General features: G+C 40.3%; 1 protein-coding gene and 1 pseudogene across 1 annotated transcript in view; both read right to left on the bottom strand.

Annotated features, from left to right (window-relative positions):
* The window catches only part of L2HGDH (L-2-hydroxyglutarate dehydrogenase), a 48,836-nt gene that overhangs the window by 15,600 nt on the left and 7,953 nt on the right, over positions 1-25,283 (bottom strand). Inside the window, exons 4-6 of the mRNA XM_068965033.1 lie at positions 17,454-17,585; positions 7,646-7,808; positions 6,387-6,421 (exon numbers count right to left, since the gene is read on the bottom strand). Of these exons, the coding sequence (XP_068821134.1) occupies positions 6,387-6,421; positions 7,646-7,808; positions 17,454-17,585 (330 nt within the window). The remainder of the gene's footprint in view (positions 1-6,386; positions 6,422-7,645; positions 7,809-17,453; positions 17,586-25,283) is intronic.
* On the bottom strand, positions 956-2,243 carry LOC138073468 (histone PARylation factor 1 pseudogene; annotated as a pseudogene).

Raw genomic sequence — 25,283 nt, 5'->3', positions numbered from 1 at the left:
CTTTTGTTCTTAGAACATAAAATGAAGACAAGCCTTATGAAAAACGTAAAGATAAAAGAATTTGTAGAATGCTACCAGAATGCAATAACTTAGAAGTTCTTTTAAAAACTTGAGAACAATTTCAAAGGAAAAAAAATTATTAAATAATTTAGTAACATTAATTCCACACCCAAAATGGAAATGTTTAATTTACATTGACTTAGTTCAACCATAAAAGTCTTTTAAAAACACACTATTCATCATTATTGGTATTTCATAAGCTTCCCTGGTGGCTTAGACAGTAAAGAATCTTCCTGCAATGCAGGAGACCAAGGTTTGATCCCTGGGTCGGGAAGATTCCCTGGAGGAGGAAATAGCAACCCACTCTAGTATTCTTGCCTGGAGAATTCCATGGACAGAGGCACCTGGGGGCTAAATCCATGGGATGGCCAAGAGTCAGATACAACTACCACTTTCACACATTCAAGTGAAACAGACCTTTCCCCCATATTCAACTTATAAATCTTTAGTTTGCAACTCCTCTCCTCAAAAGTTTATTTTAAAAATTTATTTCTTTTATCTTGTTATAAATGCATAGATATTCAACTTGATAAGCTGACTCAAAATTTTATATTTTATAATTTTTAAATATATTAAAATTATATTTAAAATTTTAAGTTATATTATTTAATTATACTAGAGGAAAATGCCAAAATAAAAGTAACAACTATAGAAGCTGAATGAAATACATATCCCCTGGTTTCCCACAGGCCCCTGGAATCACATGATGCCATACTTTAGTTCCTTAGTTCCTTAGGGCAGGGGTGGAAACAGACTTTTAATCCTTCTTTTTTTTTAGCTTTATAAAAGTTTTAAGTAAATGTTTCCAACAGTTTGTTTTATGTACTTCTTGAAAACAAAATTCACAGGTTTAACATTAATGCTTTAAAATATTATACTTCAAGTAAGCCAATTCTCACTCATGCAACAAGTTGGTGTTCTCTTTACTTCTGTTTGCCAGACAATCTTCAATAATTTCTGCAAAGAGACTTATCGTCTGTAGAGTATATGCAAGAGGTGAAAGCTGGCCAGCAGCTTTATGAAAACAGTCTGAACCATAACATGGGAAGTCCATCCCACTTACGCTTCATTCTATAATCACATTCATCACTAGCAAACTGCATTAAGGTCATCATTTCTTGAATGAGAGTGCTTCAACAACTGTCTTGCAAATTCCCTTGAAGCTGGCATCTGTTTCAGGGAACTCACCATACCCAGCATCATTTTGCTCTACTGGGACAACCAAGTCTGCCTCATGAAAAGTCTTTGTCATGACTTTCTTATCTTTATACTTCATCTTCATGGTTCTCTGTTCCAAAGAGTAAACCCAGTGCTCTGGCTGCTTCTGTGCATTTTTCATCTATGTTTTTCAAGAGACCAGTTTTCTTCTTATCTGTTTTTTAATAATAAAAAAAAAAATCTGATGGCAGCAAACACGTTATCTCCATTTTGATCAATTATACAATTTTTCTTTGCTCCAGGGCTTCCCTGGTGGCTCAGATGGTAAAGCGTCTGCCTGCAATGCGGGAGACCTGGGTTCGATCCCTGGGTTGGGAAGACCCCCTGGAGAAGGAAATGGCAATCCACTCCAGCACTCTTGCCTGGAAAATCCCATGGACGGAGGAGCCTGATAGGCTACAGTCCATGGGGTCACAAAGAGTCGGACACGACTGAACGACTTCACTTTCACTTTCACATACCAACATATACAGGAGGTTGGTTCATCAGGAGACTCCCTGAAATACCCAACGTGGAACTGAATTTTATTATCTGCAGAAATAATGGTCTGGAACTCAAGAAGGCCACAGTAAAATCTCCAGTGAAGGTTAAAAGCAGGCTTGCTGATTTTTTGTTCATTTTATGTTTCATAAAGACCCACTGATCAAAGTCCAAAGTTTGCAGAAAAGGGAACTGGCTGACTTCTCAGGATCAAGTCCTTCATAGAAATTCCAGAAGTGATAGAAATCTCCAGGCAGAGAATAACTATAATGATTTTCTATACTTATTTTCTTTTTAACATCTCATTTCTAAAGTCACTGGAGACCTCAGTTTTACAGGATTTACTCCCCACCAGGCCTGCACTTCCCACCACTGCTGACCATTCTGCTTCTTAATCCTTTTCTGAATGGACACCCTGGCTGTTCTGCCACTTGGGCCACATGATCCAGCAGCTCTGACAGTAATTCAAGTTTGTGGCTGATCATGATGTTTTAGGGAGACTTTGGTAGGCCCCTATAGGAGGAATCACAGCACAGAACTTTAGGATTTTGGAGGAAAGTTACACCAGCCTCTGAAGGTAATTAGCCTGCTTTTGAGAAAGGGCTTCTGCCTTTGATTCAACACTTGACCACAGGTCGCCAAGTTACCATTTGAACTACCCATTATAAACTGGGTATTGTCTTACTCACCAGGCCACAAAACTGGGTGTGTACACAGCACTCTGTCATCAAGAGGAAGTGGAATATACAAGATCAGAGATGTATAGGTCCTGCAGGCACACATAAGTTGTGGAGGCAAGTGGCTCAAATGCCCATGACCTCCACTGCTAAATCATCTCCTCCCTCTGGACCTGCTCCCTCGGCCCCATGGAAAGTGATCAGCTGACCAAGAAGAAAATACAGGCCAGCTTGACAAATGGTTCTGCACAACATTCTGACATCACTTGAAAAGAAGAGCTACAGCACCAGCGCCCCACTTGGGAGTGGCCCTGAAGGTCTGTAGTAAAGGGCAATCTTCCCAAGGGAACAGAACACAGAAGGTCATACCTGGTTATTTATCTCACCTAGAAGGAAAGATGGCTAGAAGTATGGATCTATACTGTTTCATGTGCAATGACTATTTGCTGGATGGTCAGAAAAAGGAGCTCTGGAGAAAAGGTATGTGAATGGATCTCTCAAAACAGGTTCAGATAAAAAAGATATTTGGGTTCTCTATGAATGCTCACTGAAGAGTGATCATGGAAGAGGAAAATTTTAATAATCAGTAGACAAGATGACCTGCCCTGTGGATGTTAGCTAGCCTCTGTCCCCAGGCACCCCGTCCACACCCAATGGCTTCATGAACTAAATGGTTATGGCAGCAAGGAGGTAATGCATGGGTTTAACAACATGGACTTATTCACCAAGGTTGATCTATTTACAGCCTCAGGTGAATGCTCAATCGGCCAACAGCAGAGATGAACACAGCCACTGACATGGTCCCTGGACCACTTCAATCAAAAACCAAAGGCAGCACTTAGTCCTCACTGGAGTAGACACTTGCTCTGGATATAAATTCATCTTGCTCACCTGCAATGCTTCTATGGAAACCACCATCTGTGAACTTATAGGATGCTTTATTCACTATTAATGGTATTTTACTCAAAAGCATTACTTCTGATCAGTGAGCTTATTTTCCAGGAAATGAAGCATAACAATAGGTTTATGCTTGTGGAATGCACTAATTTTACCATTTACCCCACAATCCTGAAGCTACTGGGTGACAAAAAGTAGAATGAGCTTCTGAAGATCCAGCAACAGCACTAGTTGGCTGGCAACACCTATAGGCTTGGGGCAATGTCTTCCAGGATTCTCTACATCCTCTAAACCAGTGACTAATACCTGGTGGTGTTTCTTCCACAGCCAAGATTCACAGGTCTGGAAATCAAGGGGTAGAAAATGGGAGTAGCTCCTTACTATTATAATAAACTGCTTATGAAATGTTTGCTTCCTAGCCCTACAATTTTTGGCTCTGATGGTCTAGAGGTCTTGGTTTCCAAGGGAAAAAAATGCTTCCATTAGAAAATAAGCAATGGTTCCATTAAGTCAGAAATTGATACTGTCATACCTGGTCACTTCAGGCTCCTCCTGGCAGTGAATCAATAGGCAGAAGGAATTAACTGTTCTGGGTGGGATGACCGATTCTCTCAAGGAAACACTGAGTTGCTACCACATAGAGGGTTCAGAGATGATAAAGAGAAGTATGTCTGGGATGTAGCTCTCCTGGGATATGTTTTAGTTTCCCCATATGTTATTATAAAAGTTAATTGAACCCAAAAATGGAACCCACAACCCAAAACAAGCAGGGCTGCTAAGCGCACAGACACTTTAGGAATGGAAGTTTGAGTTACCCCAGCAAACTAGGAACCATTACCAGCTGAGATGCTTGCCAAGGGCAAAGGGCCTATGGAATGAGTAGTGGAAGAAGGAAATCATAAATATCTGCTATGACCACACGACTGGTGACAGAAATGAGGAGTGTAGTAGCTAGGGGTATTTCTTTCTTATTCTAAAATAAAATATAATTGCCTATAAATTACCCAACTCTTTCTTTACGCTCATTGTTACTAGAGTGAACTGTGTCTTCCTCAGATTTATAGGTTGAAGTCCTAATGCCCAATGAGACTGTATTTGGAGACAGGACCTTTAAGGAGATAATTAAGATTAAATAAGGTCTGTAAAGTGGAACCCTAATCTCATAGGACTGGTGTTCTTATAGGGGAAAGAGACTGCTCTCTCCCACTCTCTCTCTGCATGTATGCAGGCACAGAGAAAAGGCCACTTAAGGACAAAGGCAGCCAGCCACAGGCTGAGAAGAGAGATCACACCAGAAGCCAACCCTGATGGCACCCAGACCTAGATTTCTAGCCTCTAGAGATGTGGAAAAATAGATTTCTGCTGCTTAAGCCACCCAGTGTGTAGTACTATGTTAAGGAAGCCCTAGACAACTAGCACACCCATTTCTGCCACTTCCCCATCATCTAACATGGGGTTTCTCAACTTCAGCATTATTGACATGTGGGACCAGATGCCCCTTTGCTGTGGGGACCTGTCTCTCACATTGTAGAATGCTTAGCAGATTTCCTGGCCTCTACCCACTAAATGCCAGTAGCAGTGCCCCCCCTCTTCTGCTTCTACTAGGTGTGATGAGAAAAATGTTTCCAGACGTTGCCACACGTCTCCTAGGAAGAAAAATTACCTCCAGTTGAGACTTAAGATGCTTAAATAGTGGTTAACCTTTTATCTCAGGATTTATATTGCAGGATCTCAAAGTGGGAGAGTGACTCAGATAGAAAAGAAATAAACATTCACAATCAATAAAAGTAGACTTTGTATCCTTTTTGGAGAGAAAGCTTGTCTTCAGGTGTATGAAAGATAGTTCCACCTTGTGGATGGAGGCATAATTGTTCTACTCTATTTCATAAATGTAGTTATAAGGGGTGTGAGTGCATGCCAAGTAGAAAAGGGAGGGACTGCAGGGGATTTACGGGGTCACTTTGGTGATGCTGGGATTGATGCTTCCTTACATGCTTCTAACTTAAAGCTGACCAAACAGCAACTGCATATGATCTGGGAGGCAGAGGTACAGCAGCAACCACACTATTCCCTGAAGGTCACCTCTGGCCCAAACACCCACTGCCAAGTACTGATAAATTACAACTCCACCTTCAGCTCACCTCCTGACTACCCATCCTACTGGCCAAGCACTGCCCCAGCCACCACTTGGGTATAGACAAAGCTTCCTGCTTGCATTCCAACTTTAGCAGCTGGACACACTTGGCTTCTCAGAAACTGGCTGGAGATGCCTCCTGATCTACCAACTCCCCTTCTGAATTTTCACCTCGCTACTTTCAAAACTGTGTAAGGCCTAATTCCTACAATATACTCATCGATGACTCTACTCTCTTGACTGACTGAACTCTGATCGTTCAGTGAACAAACAGCTAACGCAATACTTCTATGCTATTCAATAATTCTTGTTTTAGACCATGAGAAGATGAAGAAAAGCAGCCTATCTCTCCCTGCATGGCCTGCTCCCTGTCCCCAAAGTCTTATAATTAGCAGAGAGTTAATAGTAAGTTCATGTAGATAAGTAGGCAGAAACGATAAAACATCTATCATTTTTCATTACTCCAAGTGCTTATAATCCTGTCCTTTGCTGGTACAATCACTTGATGAAGACGTTTCCAAGTTGCAACCCTTCTTAGAATGAAAGTTGTTACGTTGTTCCCAAAGGATTTTTCTCAGAATAACTTTTACAGTAGGCAAATTTCATTCAATGACATAAAATACAGCACTGTGGTTTCATTCAACTTTTTAAGGAAGAAGATGACAGTAAATAAAGTAGATGAAAGTAGTTTACTTAAGAATCTTGGGACTACCCTGATTAAGACTCTGGTGGTTAAGACTCTGTGCTTCCAATGCAAGGGGCTCAAGTTCGATCCTTGGTGGTAGAACTAGATCCCACATACCACAACTAACAATCCCAAGAGCCTGCAAGCTGCAACTACAAGATCCTGCATGACACAACTAGGACCTGGCACAGCCAAATACATAAATAAAGATTTTTTTAAAAAAAAGAATCTTTACCTTTGTGTTCCTTATAACAATTGGATATTTCATCCCTGAAAAAAAAATAGTGAAAAATTTATTTTTAGCAAAAGAAGGCCTACATTAAATGAAATATTATTCTAGTCATAAATTTCAAGGATTATCTCCGTCATAACCATGACTGGCTCCTACTTTTCATACTAAAGTTTTCTTTTTACCAAGTAGCGAGATTAAACTGGTTAATATTTGACAATATATAAAACTCTGGCATGTTTTTTTTTAGCATATTTTATTGTAATTCATTTAATCTGTAAACCATTCCCCACCTCAGCTCCAACATTAGAAGGCACAGCTTTTCTGTGAACCACAATCCTAGAAAACATGCTACAAAATGGACCATCACAAATCAGCATGTATTTTTCCACTGGAAGAATGCTATGACACTTGTCATTCAAGTGTTCGTTATCTGAATCCTTGCAGATTCTAGGTTGTATAGAGAAGCAAGAGTTGTTACAACACAAAATTTCCAATGGTAAACTATTTCTAAAATTTGTTCCCAGTCAGATACATGTGATCTTAAAGACCTATAATGCATATGGATAGCAGGTAAAGAATATGATTTACTTACTTACATCAAAAATTTGATTGATTATGCTGTCTACCTAACAATCTCAACTATTTAACAATTTTGCTCATCATCTTAGAATTTAGAAGAACACTGGGAAAATGATTGCTTCAGATAGCCCAGACCTCCTTAAAGGCTTGTCAAGAAAGAACGAACTGAGCACTACTTCTTTTTCCCTTCAAATTTCCAAACAACAAATTTAAGGCTTAACAACTAATTCATTTGGTTTAAAAAAAAAAAAATCTGTGCCCCCAAAGCAAAACAAAATAAACTTTAAGTACAGGCTACAGTGGGGGAATTGGGGGTGGGGGGTTCAGAATGGCTGAGTCATGTCCTATCCCCAGACAGTCTGATTCAGTAAGATTGCTGCTGCTGCTGCTGCTAAGTCACTTCAGTAGTGTCCAACTCTATGTGACCCCATAGACGGCAGCCCACCAGGCTCCCCTGTCCCTGGGAGGATGCTAAAATCTGCATTTTTAACAAGCATCCCCAGGGGATTCTGAGTCTAACCTATTGGATAGGAAAGTCTTTGGGAGCTAATTTCACTTCTGCACCTGCCTCCAGCTCTGTGCCCTACCGGTGACCCTCTTATCATGCTACCCTAGACAGAAACAGTCCCAAATTTCTTTAAAGTCAATTCAAGTATTCGACAGAAAAGATAAGGACAGCTTACCATCTTTACTTCTTGAAGGACTTTCTCTAGCCATTTCAATATCTTCTACTTCAAAACTGGTCAAAATAGAGCCACCTGCTTCTTGGAAATCCTTGGCAAATGACAAAGCCACCTGCCGATAGTCCACGATGCCAGTATAAGGACAATCAATAGCCATTAGACCCTGGGACAGAATTGTGAAAAAATCAAGACAATATACTTAAAAACTGCTGACGACAGGCTCTCCAATGAGGCTTCCCTGGTGGTTCAGTGGTAAAGAATCTACCTGTCAATGCAGAAGACTCAGGCTTGATCCCTGGGTCAGGAAGATCCCCTGGAGGAGGGCACAGCAAACCATTTCAGTATTCTTGCCTGGGAAATCCCATGGACAGAGAAGCTGGCAGGCTATAGTCCATGAGGTCTAAGAGTTGAACGTGACTTAGCAACTAAACAACAGATGGTCCAATAAATTTGATCTTTGGCTGAATTTTTTTTTACTGTTTATATTGATGGATAACTCACAATTAGCCTTTCCTGGCAAACATCTAATAGTCTTAAAGAAAAATAAAATAAAACCTTTCTCAATTCAGTGCCTAAATTTGATACTGAATACATATAAAAATTGTCTAACAGATAACAGAAATAATACTAGCTAAATAAGAAAACCTCTATAATCTGGAAATAATTCTCCTCCTTAGAGGAGTTAATTTTTCCAGGCTCTTCCAACTGCTACAATGAGTCTTTCAGTTTTATTTATCCTTAACCATATCTGATTCTGAGTCAATTCTGTATCACCAATTCCTTTCTATAAGCTCTGCTAAGATTTTCCCAGTAGTATATTATCTGTCATGCACACTCAATGAGAGCCCAGAGTTGTTCACAATGTTTTCAGAGTACTGATCTGATTTGCTGCAGAATCTATCTTCAAGACTGCAACTACTGAATGGAGATTTTAGTGGTTCATTCAGACTTTCTTTTCAGGTAATATGGAGAAATTAATAGCCTGGGTATTTAATTGCTATGTTGGAGTATGTGTGTATGTGTGTGTCAGTTGCCACTCAAAACATGTTTATAAATGAATGATCTACAACCATACATATTTAATTTTTCAGAATAAGTATTCAATGTGCATAGGCCTTTTCTAATTGTGAAGAAAAAGATATGAGTAGAATTTCACACACTAAATACTGACTACATTTTGGTGAGTGCTTGGAAATGGCACCATTTTCTGTTGCCTTTTTGTATAGAAGAGTACATCAGTTCTCTCAATCAGTTTCCCCTAAGAGGGCAGACTGGTTCCCAGGATAACTAAAGCCCAGAAGTTGAATGTGACTTAAGTGCTGCCATCCTCCTGGGCAGCACTGCACTGCTGTTACAGTTTTAAAATGACATCTGATAATATTAAATATCTCATCTGAATTCACTGCTCCACCCTAGCCCAGTGCATTTACCTGTCTGGCCTTTAAAAGCTTTTGATTTTGCCACATTGGTCAGGAAACCCTGACCAATGTTTCCAAATGGTCAGAGGGTACTAAAAGTGAAGGCTCACAATCTCAGGCTCTTTCACAAGCTGAACCTAACATGTGGCAAAATTCATCATTCTCCTGACAGTCTTGCTTCCAGAATTTGAGAGCATTTGCCAAGAACAGGAAATCATTCCTTCTGTTTCAACACAGTAGAAACATGTAAGATTTTACACTAGAACTTCTATCGCCTGAAATTCCTAAATTCACAGGTCCAATAAGTAGAATTCAACTTCAACCTACAAATAGTATTTGGGAGTCACAAAAACTTTCTTATATAGCATAAAACTATGTGATAAGTATGATAACAGAGGGATAAAATAACATGTGTACAAGTGCTTCGTATCAATCTTTTTTTATCATCTCAAATATCCTTCTTATTCATCTTCTACTCCTCTAATCCAGCACATGCCTGACACACACAGAAGGCACTCAAATATTTACTGACTGAATGAACTTTTGAGGGCTATCTTTAAACATATACCAAATTTTACCCTTCCTAACAGGTTTCCTTCTTCCTTCCCTTTCTGGTCTTGGCTCTGACCCTCCTCATGAGATGCTGGTGTGCCTTGCCTGAATGCGGATGAGAGGGAAGGTGGAACAAATCACTGCTGCCAAGCTGCTGACACTCTGGCCTAGGGTGGGGTTAGGGGACAGGCTGGCTGTCTGCAAGCCAGGAGACTGCATGTGCGCTGACCAGGTCACCAGGTCAGAGCTTGAAATCTGATATCATGGCAGGTCAGGTGGTTGGAAAAGAACCAGGCAAGTGGGTCAGGGAAAGCTAAGGGTTGGAAGTCAGTCAGGAGGCTAGAGGAATATGTGATTGACCAATAGCGTTAAAGTAAGGCAGCTGGATCAGCACAGCTAAGGTCAGAGGAAGCAGTCAAGATAGAGAGGCATAGAGAGCACTGTCAAGAGCCATCCTTCAAAGTTTGCAGATGCAGTTTCAAACTTTCTCAGATACGCCCACTAGGGGCACTTCATTTTCTTCTTAAAGAGATCTCATACAAGAAACCCTTTCAGAGTTCCCCTGACAAACTATTTCTTTCTGGAGGGCCTGGAAGAAAGAGACGAGACCCTATACCATGGAAATTCTGCCACCCATTCCTCGTAGTGGTCGTGAATTTGGGGGAAAAGGGAGACATTTACTCAAGACACCTTTATGAAAAACTGAAGTATGCTTTCCACTATATATTGCCACCCCTAAAAATGTCTAGACATTGATAACCATAATGTGGCCTTCTATAAAGTTGATCACTACTGCAGAGGCCTCAGGGAAGGGTAACATACACCTCTCTTAGAAGTTACACTACTTATTCATCTTTCAAGCGGAGGGCTCACCTCTGAGAAGACTTTTCTAGACTCTCAGATTAAACTAAAAGCTCTCCCTTATCTTGGTACAAGACAGAGTATCAGTAGTATAGTGATAATACTTATCACTCTATTAAAACTATCTTCTGCTACACTCTAACTTCTTTCAGGATCATGGCAATGTCTTGCCTTCACATCTGCAGTACCCATTGTAGTGCTGGGCACACAGTAAAGAAGAAAATGTTGGTCAAATTAACTTGATTATCTATATATACATACTTCATCTACCTCATTCTGAGAAATGTGAGGATCACATGGTCAGGTGCACAGAACAATATCTAGACTCATCCCTAATCTTTATGATGTACAAAATGCTGTTCTGCTTTGTTTTGAACAGTAAGGCATGATATAAAGAACCATGGGTCCTTCTTTTTTTTTTTTTTTTTTCCAATTTCTAAAGTTATGAGACACACAACAGATGATTGTTGTTTCAGCTGACTAGCTGGAATCTTCCAAATCCCCAAGATTTCAGTACCATCATGAAATCAAAAACTTTGTTTCCCAAACTCCAGAGTTAATATTGTTTTTACATCATGACCAAATCCACAGTGGGGTCAGGGGCTCATATATCTTTTTTTTTTTTTTTTTACACTAATCTTGAAGTCTGAAGCAGTTTCTTTATAGCACGTAAAGACAGAAGCACACGTTAAAAATTAGCATGCCTCTCTAGGGGAGGTTATAAACTGTTTTATTCTCAAATGCCAGGTAATATTTGATATAGATCAGTGAGATTCTGACATCTTAGTTTCACAACCAAACACTATCAAAATCACACAAAACAATAAAACAGAAACAGGTTTAGCTGTTTTATAGTCAGGAAGCACTCAATAATTCTTGTAAAGCACTGTATAGATAAGAGGTGGGAAGCAAGTTTAATTTCATTTTTTTAGTAGATTTGATTTTTTAGAGCAGTTTTAGGTTCACAGGAAAACTGAGCAGAAGGAAGAGATTTCCCATATAGGATGGCATCACTGACTCGATGGACATGAGTTTGAGTGAACTCCGGGAGTTGGTGATGGACAGGGAAGCCTGGCGTGCTGCCATTCAAGGGGGTCGCAAAGAGTTGGACACAACTGAGTGAATGAACTGAACTGGACACAACTGAGCGAATGAACTGAACTGAACTGAATACTTCCTGCCTCCATATGTGTATAGCTCCCTAATCCCTTTCATACTAATATTTTTTTAAGTATGGCATTAGTATATACCACCAGTTCTGCTATAGACTGAATGTCTGTGGGCCTCCAAAATTCATAGACTGAAACCTAATGACCAATGGGACAGTATGTGGAGATGGAGTATTTGGGAAGCAATTAGGTAATAAGGATGGAGCCTTCATGAATGGGATTAGTGGCTTTATAAAAGAGACTCCAGAGAGCTCCCTCACCCATTAAGTACTGTGAGAACACAGCTAGAAGATGGTCTATGAACCAGGAAGTGGGTCCTCATCAGACATCAAATCTTTCAGAGCCTTGATCTCAGACTTCTAAACTCTAGAACTATGAGAAATAAATACCTGAAACTTATAAGCTAACTGGTCCCCTTTCCAGATGGCACTAGTGGTAAAGAATCCACTTGCCAACATAAGAGACACAGAGAAGAGGGCTGAATCCCTGGATCGGGAAGTCCCCTGGAGTAGGAATTGGCAACCCACTCCAGAGTTCTTGCCTGGAAAACTCCATGAACAGAGGAGGCTGGTGGGCTACAGTCTATAGGGTTGCAAACAGTCAGACACGACTGAGCACACACTTTGTTGCAGCAGCCCCAACTGACTAAAACGAGCTTTTATATGAGTTACTCACAACCCTAGTTTGAAGATATCCTAGGATCTCTCAACAATGTTTTGAAATAGCCTATTTTATTCTACAGAGGGATTGACATGGCTTAAAGGAAATAAACAGACTAAAATAATGAGTTGCAAGCAAAGTATTAGGAAAAAGGGAAAATGTAAACCAGGAGAAAAAGAACATAAAAAAGTTATCTTATCAGATGTCACGAAAAGTACCTGCTGCTAAGTCGCTTCAGTTGTGTCCGACTCTGTGCGACCCCATAGGTGCCAGCCCACCAGGCTCCCCTGTCCCTGGGATTCTCCAGGCAAGAATACTGGAGTGGGTTGCCATTTCCTTCTCCAATGCATGAAAGTGAAAAGTGAAAGTGAAGTCGCTCAGTCATGTCTGACTCTTAGCAACCCCATGGACTGAAGCCTACCAGGCTCCTCTGTCCATGGGATTTTCCAGGCAAGAGTACTGGAGTGGGGTGCCATTGCCTTCTCCAAAAGTACCCAGATATCTCAAAAAATCAATTTTAATTCACCAGAATTACTGCTCACACAAAGCACAAAATAACAACCATCACTTCTTGAGGATTAACATATCCTGGATGCTTTACATGTATTATTGTATTTAATTCTCAGAACAACCTCCATTTTACAAACAAGGAGTCTGAGGTTTAGAAAAATTTTAACTTAAGGTAAACAGCTGTTAAATAGGCAGACATGAGATTTAAATTTATGTCTGTCTGACTTCTCAGCCACCACAAACTGCTGCTCATCTTATGTCAAATCCCATTTTATGGGGAAAAAAACAAGAGAAACTACAGTGAGATAAAGAATAGTATGCCAAAACTGCCTTAAGTCTAGAAATTACTGACCTATGATATATACAGTAGTAGTAATGTTAGTTGCTCAGTTGTGTCCCACTCTTTCAGACCCCATGGATTTTAGCCTGCCAGGCTCCTCTGTCCATGAAATTCTCCAGGCAAAGTACTGGAGTGGGTTTCCATTTCCTTCTCTAGGGGATCTTCCTGACCCAGGGATCAAACCCGGGTCTCCTGTATCGCATGCAGATTCTTCACCATCTGAGCCACCAGGGAAGTCCAGCAGAAAGGAATCAGGTTCTAAAAATAGGGACAACAGAGGATGAGATGGTTGACTGGCATCACCAACTCAATGGACATGAGTTTGAGGAAGCTCTGGGAGTTGGTGATGGACAGGGAAGCCTCACATGCTGCAGTACATGGGGTCGCAGAGTTGGACACAACTGAGCGACTGAACTGAACTGATTCTAAAAATAACTATAATAGGTAGTGTCGGTGGTGTCATAGGGAGTAAAGGTGCTTCCAAAAATAAATATATAAATGGTTCTGACCTCCCACTTCAAGGCTCCCCTCTCTCCCACAGCCAGTTTCATCCTATGCACCAGACTTTGATTAACTTTTCCTTAATTAACACAGTTTGCATATCATTTTCCTGCCAAAATCCTTCAGTGGCTCCCTACTGTTTAGATCAGGAGCTGGTAATTTTTTCTGTAAAGGGCCAGATAGTAAATGTTTTTGTCCACGTGAAGCTTAAGGTTCCAACTACTCAAGTTGGCTGTTTGACACAAAAGCAGCCAAAGACAACACATAAATGATTAAGTATGGTTGTATGCCAATAAAAATTTATTTGTGTGACACAGAAATTTTGTTTCATATAATTTTCACTGTCACAAAATATTATTCTTTTAATTTTTCTCAACCATTTAAAACAGCTTAGTAGGTCATTAACAACAGGTTGTGGGCTTGGCCCACACGAGCCACAGTTTGCTGATCCTGGCTTAAGACCCATGTAGCATTTGCTCAAAGCCGGAAGAAAATAGACAAAATCAGATATTCAATGAATGCGTCTTTTTATTAAAAAATCATTCATTCATTCATCATCTCAGAGAAATAAGAACTATATGGAGAGAGGAAAAGGGAGAAGATCTGTTCCCACAAGGAAAACACTCTTACCATTCTGAGTCCAAAGGGAGAGAGAGGTGAAGTATGCCAGAGTCGAAGATGCTATGACCTTCTCTGCCAGAAGGACTCATTCAGCGCTATCTGGATTTCTAGGTACTACCAATCTCTTGGGAACTTTATACTACTTAAGAAAATCAAATATTTTGATCCAACCTTAACTGCACAACTAAAGATAACTTAAGAAAAATTAATTCTATATTGTCTTTGTGTAAAAGGATTTGAAGCAGCTTGTAAAAACAAACAAAAATACATACAAAACAATATATACTAGCATTAAATTTTAAACCAGACAAGTATATGGACTGGAAGTTATTATTTGCAGACAATATGATTGTATATATAAAATACAGAAGAAGAATTAGGACTTCCATAGCAGTCCAGTGGTTAAGAATCCATGCTTTCACCACAGGGGGCACAGGTTCTACCCCTGGTTGAGGAACTAAGCTCCTATGTGCCGTGCAAAATGGCCAAAAAATAAAAAAGAATTCATAGATAAACTGTTAGAATCAATAAGTGAATTAAACAAACAAAATGAAGCAGGTAATGTTCTGTTTGTTGATCTGGATGCTGATCACATTTCATGAAAATTCATCAAGTTGATGATTTTGAATGTACTGATATGCTAGGATTCAATAACAAGTTCCAAAAAATAAGAGCATACAGAAAACAAAGATGAAAAGACAAGATGAAACAAAGAGTGAAATTAGTGCAATAAAAATGAAAATGTATGCTTAAGGCTTTAGCTACTTGGCAAGAATGGGGCACAAATGTGTCCTGTTTGGGATCAAGGTAAACAGGACAATGCAATCAGTTACGGTGTCCATAGACAGAAACTGCTCAGGAAGGAAAAATTAGACTTAAAACTGGGGTCTGAGAGAAATTTCTCCTGAGTGTTCTCAAAAAGATGCTATTCAACAGTGAACCTATCTTCTTACAGTAGAGGCCTTAGTGAGTGACACAGTGATATTCTCCATAGGCTGATGCCAGAACACCAAAACACAACTCAAGGAGAGTAATCTGGGGTCAAGGAGTGGGTGGGGAGGGAAAAACACTACAGTATAGCTGTACCACAGTCTGTGGTCTGGAGAGATGTAGAAGAATGAATGATCATCTAGGCTCTCTTCTTTAACCAGTGTTTCTCTAAAGCGAGCTTTTGATAAGCATCGCCTGACAGTGAGTTCAAGGTCATACTCACTAAGATAGGTACCCAGAGTCCAAATATTGTATAATGTCATTAAAACACTGGGGACAGATGCAGAAAGCAAACCTATGGTTACCAGGGGGTAAGTGGGGGTGGATAAATCGGGATTGATATATACACACTACTGTATATATTAAAATATATATATATAAGTAAGTAAGTAAAGTCACTCAGTCGTGTCCGACTCTTTGTGAACCCGTGGACTGCAGCCCACCAGGCTCCTCAGTCCGTGGGATTCTCCAGGCAAGAATACTGGAGTGGGTTGTAAGATATAAATAAATAAAATAGACAAAATAGATACATGGTGGTGGTTAGTTGCTTCAGTCATGTTCAACTCTTTTGCAACCCCATGGACAGTGGCCCACCAGTCTCCTCTCTCCACAGGATTTTCCCAACCAGAATATTGGAGGGTTGTTGCCATGCCCTCCTCCAGGGGATCTTCCTGACCCAGGGATCAAACCCACGTCTCCTGTACTGCAGGAGGATTCTTTCCCGCTGAGCCACTGGGGAAGCCCATAGGTCCTTATTGCTGCTGCTGCTGCTGCTGCTGCTGCTGCTAAGTCGTTTCAGTCGTGTCCGACTCTGTGTGACCCCAGAGACGGCAGCCCACCGGGCTCCCCAGTCCCTGGGATTCTCCAGGCAAGAACACTGGAGTGGGTTGCCATTTCCTTCTACAACGCGTGAAAGTGAAGTCGCTCAGTTGTGTCCGACTCTTATTGACCCCATGGACTGCAGCCCACCAGGCTCCTCCATCCATGGGATTTTTCAGGCAAGAGTACTGGAGTGGGGTGCCATTGCCTTCTCCGTAGGTCCTTATTAGTTACCTATTTTTACATATTGCATATATATATATACACATATACTATTGTTGTGTATATATTATATATATATACATGCACAATTTGGGCTATATACATATATGTACTTTTATCTATTTTATTGTATATATATACACACACATATTTTGGGAAGATCCCCTGCAGAAGGAAATGGCCACCCATTCCAGTATAATTGCTGGGAAAATTCCATGGACAGAGGAGCCTGGTGGGCTACAGTCCATGGGGCTGCAAAAGAGTCAGACATGACTTAGTGACTAAACAACAACAATAGGACCTACTGTATAGCACAGGGAACTCCACTCAACACTCTGTAATGGCCCATGGGGAAAAGAATCTAAAAAAGAGTAGATATGTGTATATGTATAACTAATTCCCTTTGATGTATACCTGAAACTAACACAACATTGTAAATCAACTATATTCCAATAAAAATTTAAAAAAACCAAAACCCTGAGGAATGGAACACAGGAGATACAGCAATTCACTGTGACAGTCAGTAGAGTGGGAATTGGACAGCAGCCTCTAAAAGGCTATCAAGGAAAGTTGATATGCAGAGTGATTATTATATATATATAGTCAAGTCTCCATCACAAATAAAGATCTGGTTTTCTCCATAGCATGTTTTAAGCCATGCTCTATAACCCACCCTTCACACCCTCCTGAAGCAGACCAGATAATGCAGCCACCATCCTCAAAAATTTTCAGTGGCTACCCATGTCTACTGGATACACTTCAAAGTATCAGCATGAATATCAGGCCCTTTGTGTGGGCTACGTCTGCCTTTCCAATCCCATCTGTTATCTCCCATTACACACCCTACGACCCAACCACACCTCGCCGCTCAGCGCTTTCCCAACACGTCACAGGGCCTCAGACCTCTCTTGCCTTTGCATGTGTTCTTTGGACCTGGTAGTTTCTCATAGGGAAGAAGAGATGAGCATCCAGAGTTTGTGGCAACGCCCTCCTGTGTCTGTCACCTCAATGCGCCTGTGACAAGATTATCCGTTTCTATGATTCCTGCTTCCTATAGGCTCACCCCCAGCCTCCATGTCACAGGGACTGAGCCCCAACTGAAAATATCCCTGTGAGCATGTGTGTGGGGTTAGTGAATCACTTACCCTACAATAGGGCTCCTTCTTTTTTATGTCCTCCTGCTGGATCAGCCTCAGGCCCTGGACACCATTCTGCAGGCCTCTCTCATACAGGGCCTGAAGTCTGGGAATTTCTTCTTGTTCAACAGCCACTATAAGCTTAGAAAGAAAAGACATAAAGAATATGAATAAAGTTAAACATATCATCAGCTATGAAAGATAAAGTCCATGGAAAATCATAAATTTTTGTATGATTCAAACTGGGTTGAGTTTTTAAAACTGCTTTTTGCTTCATGTATCTACTTCTCCCTTTCTCCATGACTTCACTCTTCCTCCACCAAAAATATTTGTCTTTAGACTGCATTAAAACAAAGGTGAGGCGTAGCCTCAATTTTCACATCTGCCATCACAGTTGCTATGTGCCCCTTGGCCATACGTATCCTCTTCACTGTTTCAATCCCAGAAGGGAACAAAGCACAGCTTGTTTTGTCTTTAAATTAAAAAAACAAAAAAACAGAATATCAGAGCGATAGGAAGTATTCAGTATAATGGGATATTACTAACAGAAAACTATTTTCTGGAATAAAGTACATTTCAAAGTATTTACTGATGCATTCTGTCATAGGGGAGGAAAACAGAAAATTCAACAACTTTACTCAAGATTCCTTTTCTATTAATATTTATTTCTGGGCAAAGTATCTGTTTGAGGTAATTTCTTTCTTACTTAACAGTTACCAGCAAAGGAAAACATAGATGATATTCACAAGCGCATTAGAATTCAAAAATCACTATTTCATAGCAAGGAGTCAATCACAGCCCATGAAGTAATACTTTTAATTAAAGTGTAAAGGTTATCTAAATCAACAAATACTTAACCTTAAAAACAGATGTGGAATCAGATGGCACTATCAAGAAAGTAAAAAGATAATGCACTGAATGAGAGAAAATATTTGTAAATCATGTCACTGATAAGGATCTAATATGCAGAGTATATCAAGAACCCTTTACAAACTCTGTACAGACTTCCATATACAAAGTAAGTAAGTTACAGGGATGTAATGTACAGCATGGTGACTATAGTTAGTAATTGTGTCTTTATAGGTAGCAATTGTGTATAGCTAGTAATTGCATATTTGAAAGTTGCTCAGAAAGTAGATCTTAAAAGTCCTCATTATGGACTTCCCTGGTGATCCAGTGGCTAAGAATCTACCTGCCAATGCAGAGGACATGGGTTCAACCTCTGCTCTGGAAAAATTCCACATGCGAGGGGCAACTAAGCCCATACACCACAGCTACTGAAGCTGGTGCACTCGAGAGCCCGTGCCTTGCATCAGGAAAAACCACCACACAAGGCATGTGCACCGCACCTAGAGAGGAGCCCGCTCTGTGCATCTAGAGAAAGCCTGCACGAAGCAACAAAGAACCAGCTAAAAATAAAGAAATAAATACAATATTTTTAAAGGATCATATAATATTTTTTTAAAGTCCATCATCATAAGGAAAAAAATTCTTACATGTTAATCATACTTCAATTTAAAGAAATAAAAGGACATCAAACTTGATTTAAAACAAAGAAGTTGGAGATGGGCAAAGACTCAAATAAGCGACTGAACCAGGAAAACTATGAAATCAGGTTATTAAGTCACACTGACATTGCCATGGCCTGGAAGCAGCAATCTGTAAAGTAATCCCTGGAGCTGAGCTGAGTAGGTTAAAAGCAATGATATGATTTGATGTGAAGAGGGAATATGAAGTAGTATTCAAGGCTCCAGAAAGAAGCAGGTGTTACAGAGCTCAAAATCATCGTATGGGCAGGAATGGGGCCTGCTATGTTTCTCAAAGGTGTTCAGTGGATGATGGTCGGTTCCTTTGGCTTAAAGCATTGGATGTTTAGTAGGTCTTGCATTCATGCAGTGAATCTCACTTGATCTTGATATATAATTCTTTTTATATGTTGCCACATTCAGTTTACTAGTATTTTGTAACAAACAAATCCTCATAATGCAACCATAAAAACTGTAAATATACTTCCACATTTTGCTTTTTTTTTGCTTAATAGTATGTCAAGACCATTTTCCCACATCATTAAAAAATTCTTCATAGCATTTTTAAGGGCAACAATGAATTTTTATTCTTAAAAATTACATGGAGAGGAGTTATAAGGAAATACTGTGAACAACTATAAGCCAACAAATTAGATAATTTATATGAAGTGGGAAAACTCATAGAAAGATACAAACTTGTGAAACTTACTCAAGAAGAAAAAGAATATGTGAATAGACCTATAACAACTAAAGAAACAGAATTAATAACTTTTAACAGCTCAGACCTCATGAATGCTACCAAGTATTTAAAGAAGAATTAGTACCAATTCTTCACAAAATCTCCCAAAAAACAGAAACAGGAACACTTCTTAATTCAACAAGATCAGTTAACAGTCAAACAAGACAAAGATATCAAAAGAAAACAAAAACTGCATATCAACATCCCTTATGAATATTGATACAAAAATTCTGAACAAAATACTAGTAAACTGAACGTGGCAACATTTAAAAAGAATTATATATCAAGATCACGTGAGATTCACTGCATGAATGCAAGGCCTACTAAACATCCAAAAGTCAGTGAATGTAATAAGTTCATGTTAATAGAATAAAGGACAAAAACCACATGACTGCCTCAACAAAAGTGGAAAAGGCATTTGAGAAAATCCAACACGTTTTCGTGATTGTGCTGTGCTAAGTCGCTTCACTTGTGTCCGACTGTGTGACCCCATGGACTGCAGCCCACCAGGTCCCTCCATCCATGGGATTCTCCAGGCAAGAACACTGCAGTGGACTGCCATTCCCTTCTCCATTTCATGATTAAAAACACTCACACAATATAGGTAGAAAGGAATTTCCTCAGTCTGGTAAAGGACATCTTAAAAAAAAAAAAAAACCCACAGCTGTCATTATACTTAATAGTGAAAGATTGAATGCTTTCTCTCTAAAATCAGGAACACAAGGATATCTACTCTGACCACTTCTATTCAACACTTCATTAGAGATTCTACGCAGATAAAGCTAGGCTTTGCATGCATGTGAAGTCACTTCTGTCATGTCTGACTCTGTGACCCCATGGACTTTAGACTGCCAGGTTCCTCTGTCCACAGGATTCTCCAGGCAAAAATACTGGAGTGGATTCCCATGCCCTCCTATAGGGGATCTTCCTGATCCAGAGAACAAACCCATGTCTGCTGGGTCTCTTGCATTTGCACACCACCTTAAGCAGTATGTGAACCGTGAACTTCCAGATGTACAAGCTGGATTTAGAAAAGGCAAAGGAACCAGAGACCAAACTGCCAGCATTCATTGGGTCACAGAGAAAGCAAAGGAATTCCAGAAAAACATCTACTTCTGCTTCACTCACTACACTAAAGCCTTTGACTGTTGGGATCACAATAAACTGTGGAAAATCTTAAAGAGATGGGAAAACCAGACCACCTTTCCTGTCTCCTAAGAAACCTGTATGCAGGTCAAGAAGAAACAGTTAGAACCGGACATGGAGCAACGGACTAGTTCCAAGCTGGGAAAAGAGTACGTCAAGGCTGTATACTGTCACTCTGCTAATTTAACTTCTATGCAGAGTACATTATGCAAAATGCCAGATTGGGTGAATCACAAGTTGGAATCAAGATTGCCACGACTAAAAAAACAGATTGCCGAGAGAAATATCTATAACCTCAGAACCTCAGATATACAGATGATAAATGGCAGAAATTGAAGAGGAAAGAAAGAGCCTCTTGATGAAGGTCATAGAGGAGAGTAGAAAAGAGGGCTTAAAACTCAACATTAAAAAAGTAAGATCATGGCATCCAGTCCAATCACTTAATAGCAAATAGATGGAGAAGGAAATGGCAACCCACTCCAGTATTCTTGCCTGGAGAACCCCATGGACAGAGGAGCCTGGAGAGCTACAGTCCACGGGGTCGCAAAGAGTCGGACACGACTGAGCAACTTCACTTTCACTTTCACTTTCTTAGTAACTTTGAAGTGTGTAATGTAGTATTGTTAACTAGAATCACAGTGTTGTACATTAGATCTCCAAAAGTTATTCATCTTCTAACTGCAAGTTTGTATCCTTTGACCACCATTTTCTCAGTTCTCACCCCTCCATCCACATTTTTAAACAGATACCCAAATAAAGCACCTCAATCATGAAAAAAGAAAAAGAAAAACATAAAAAAAAAAAAATAGCAAATAGAAACAGAAACAGTGGAAACATTGACAGATTTTACTTTCTTGGGCTCCAAAATCACTGCAGATGGTGACTGAAGTCATGAAATTAAAAGACACTTGCTCCTTGGAAGGGAAACTATGACAAACCTAGACAACATATTAAAAAGCAGAGACATTACTTTGCCGACAAAGGTCCATATAGTTAAAGCTGTGGTTTTTCCGGTAGATATGTATGGATGTGAGAGGTGGCCATAAAGAAGGCTGAGCACCAAAGAACTGATGCTTTTGAATTGTGGTGCTGGAGAAGACTCTTGAGAGTCCCTTGGATTACAAGGAGATCAAACTAGTCAATCCTAAAGGAAATCAACCCTGAATATTCATTGGAAGGACTGATGCTGAAACTGCAATACTTTGGCCACCTGATGCAAAGAGTCAACGCATGGGAAAAGACCTTGATGCTGGGAAAGATGGAAGGTAGGAGGAGAAGTGGGCAACAGAGGATGAGATGGTTAGATAGCATCACTGACTCAGTGGGCATGAAACTGAGCAAACTCTGGGAGATAGTGAAGGACAGGAAAGTCTGGTGTACTGCTATCTTTGGGGTCACAAAGAATCAGCCATGACTTAGCGACTGAACAATTCAACACTCTATTGTTGTATTGTACCACAGTAGCCTATTGCCCAATATGCTACTGGAGATCAGTGGAGAAATAACTCCAGAAAGAATGAAGAGTGTACTGTGTAGGGCCACCCAAGATGGACTGGTCCTGGTGTACACAAGGTTTTGTTTGTGCCCTCCAAGAGTCTGTTTCCCCAGTCTTGATCACATGGACCACAAACTGTTTAACTCAATGAAACTATGAGCCATGCCGTGTAGGGCCACCCAAGACAGATGGATAATGGTGGAGAGTTCTGACAAAACACAGTCCACTGGAGAAAGGAATGGCAAACCACTTCAGTATTCTTGCCTTGAGAACTCCATGAACAGTATGAAAAGGCAAAAAGATAGGACACTGAAAGATGATCTCCCCAGGTCGGTAGGTACCCAACATGCTATTGGAGATCAGTGGAGAAGGAACTCCAGAGAGAATGAAGGGGTGGAGCCAAAGTAAAAACAACATCCAGTTGTGGATGTGACTGGTGATGGAAGTAAAGTCCGATGTCGTAAAGAGCAATGTTGCATAGGAACCTGGAATGTTAGGTCCATGAATCAAGGCAAATTGGAAGTGGTCAAACAGGAGATGGCAAGAGTGAACATTGATGTTTTAGGAATCAGTGAACTATAATGGACCAGAATGGGTGAATTTAACTCAGATGACATTCTATCTACTATTGAATCCCTTAGAAGAAATGGAGTAGCCATAGTAATAAACAAAAGAGTGTGAAATGCAAGACTTGGATGCAATCTCAAAAACAACAGAATGATCTCTGTTCATTTCCAAGACAAACCATTCAATATCAGAGCAATCCTAGTCTATGCCCTGACCAGTAATGCTGAAGAAGCTGAAGTTAAATGGTTTTATGAAGACCTACAAGACCTTCTAAAATGAACATCCAACTGAACTGAACCTAAGTAAATTAGGCAAGAAAAAAATGCCCAGTTTAAAAAAGTAAAACTATCTTATTTGTAGATGACATGATCCTGCATGTTGAAAGTCCTAAGGAATACACACACCACACACACACACACAAAAACTACTAGACTAAGAAATGAGTTCAACAAAGTTAAAGGATAAAGATCAATATGTAAAAATCAACCCTATTCTATACAGTAGCAGTGAATAAATGCAACTGAAATTAAGAAAATAATTTTCCTCACAAAAGCATCAGAAAGAATAAAATATCAACGAATAACATTAACAAAAGAAATGTAAGAACTGTACAATGAAAAATAAAAAATATTGTTGAAAGAACTTAAAGAAAATTAACATAAATGGGAAGACATCCCAATTTCATGTTTTGCAAAATTTAATACTGCTAAGATGGCAGCACTCCCCAAATTGATCTATAGATTCAGTATAATCTCTATCAAAAATACCAGCTGCCCTTTTGGAGATACTGACAAACAGTATTGGCATAAGGACACACACACATCAGTGGAATAGAATTGAGAATCCTAAATACGCCTTCTTACATTTATGCTCAACTGATTTTTGATGCAGATGCCAAAACAATGTATTGTAGAAAGAACAACTTTTTTCAACAAACGGCACTGAGACAACTGGATATCCACATGCAAAAGAAAGAAGCTGGACCCCCTCCTTACATCATACACCACAATTAATTAAAAAATGAACCTACACTGGTAGAACACGTGTAGGGGGTGGGGTGGGAGCTTTACTTCTGGTGGCAGGGTCTGGGAAGGGGCAGTAGGCCAGCTGCAAAGGTGGTAAGAAGCACCTGAAGCAGACCAAGGAGCTGGATGAAGATGATGGGGCATTCAAGCAGAAACAGAAAAAGCAGCAGAAGGGGAGTTCCCTGGTGGCCCAGTGGTTAAGAATCTGCCTGGCAAGGCAGGGGACAGGGGTTCAATTCCTGGTGGGGGAACCAGGATCCCGCATGCCACGGGGCAACTAAGTCCATCCTGCATGCCGCGGGGCAACTAAGTCCATGTACGGCAGCTACAGAAGTGTCCGCCCCGCCACGAAAGCCAGAGCACCGCAACAAAGACACAGCATGGCCAAAAAGCAAGAGAGAAGCAAAAGAAACTTGAGAAGCTGAAAGCAAAGGCTGCAGGGAAGGCCCTCCTGGAGAAAGGTGGAATTAAGAAACTTGTCAAAAAGTAAGCTGGGGGACTTCTCTGGTGGTCTAGTGGTTAAGAATCCACCTTCCAATGCACGGGATGTGGGTTTGATCCCTGATCAGGAAAGGGGAACTAAGATCCTACATGCTACAGGGCAACTAAGCCTGTGAGCTGAGGAAGACCCAGTGCAGCCAAGGGAAAAAAAAACCAAATCACCACTTTTAGGGACTTCCCTGGTGGTCTAGTGGCTAATACTCTGCTCTCCCAATGCAGGGGGCCTGGGTTTGATCCCTAGTGGGGGAACTAGATCCCACATGTTGCAACTAAGACTTGGTGCAGTCAAAAAATAAAAATACATATATATAAAAAAAGGAAGCTGTTCTTTGTGCTGGAGGCAATGAGTGAGTAAGTGAAGTCGCTTGGTCGTGTCCGACTCTTTGCGACCCCATGGACTACAGTCTATCAGGCTCCTCCGTCCATGAGATTTTCCAGGCAAGAGTGCTGGAGTGGATTGCCATTTGGCAATGGTAATCCTTAATTCCATTCCCGATTCCCTGCCATAATGTCTATTGCCACCTATAGCTAGAATGAAGTACTGTCTTGAAGCCTGTTACACATTTAAAAACAAACTTTTGTTAAGGTTAAAAAAAATGAAATCATACAGCGGCTCATCTTCTCTTTAGTTCTTCTCATTCAGCCATTTCTACCTGAGCTGTGAGGTCAGAGTAAGCCCAGCCTAGAATCCTGCCAAAGTCTGTTCCTCAGTCTTTGCTCTAGCTCCAATTCTGTACCACTCAGAATTAAATCGACTCATCTGGGGAGGAAAAGGGACTAAAGATCTAACCATCAGAATTAAGGCTTTGATATTAGAAGAAGATCAGGAGCAAATTTTCA

Source organism: Capricornis sumatraensis, chromosome 2, assembly GCF_032405125.1.
Source record: "Capricornis sumatraensis isolate serow.1 chromosome 2, serow.2, whole genome shotgun sequence".
Taxonomy (NCBI): domain Eukaryota; kingdom Metazoa; phylum Chordata; class Mammalia; order Artiodactyla; family Bovidae; genus Capricornis; species Capricornis sumatraensis.
Note: the sequence above shows the minus strand (reverse complement) of the source record. Positions and strands in the feature narration are given on the sequence as shown.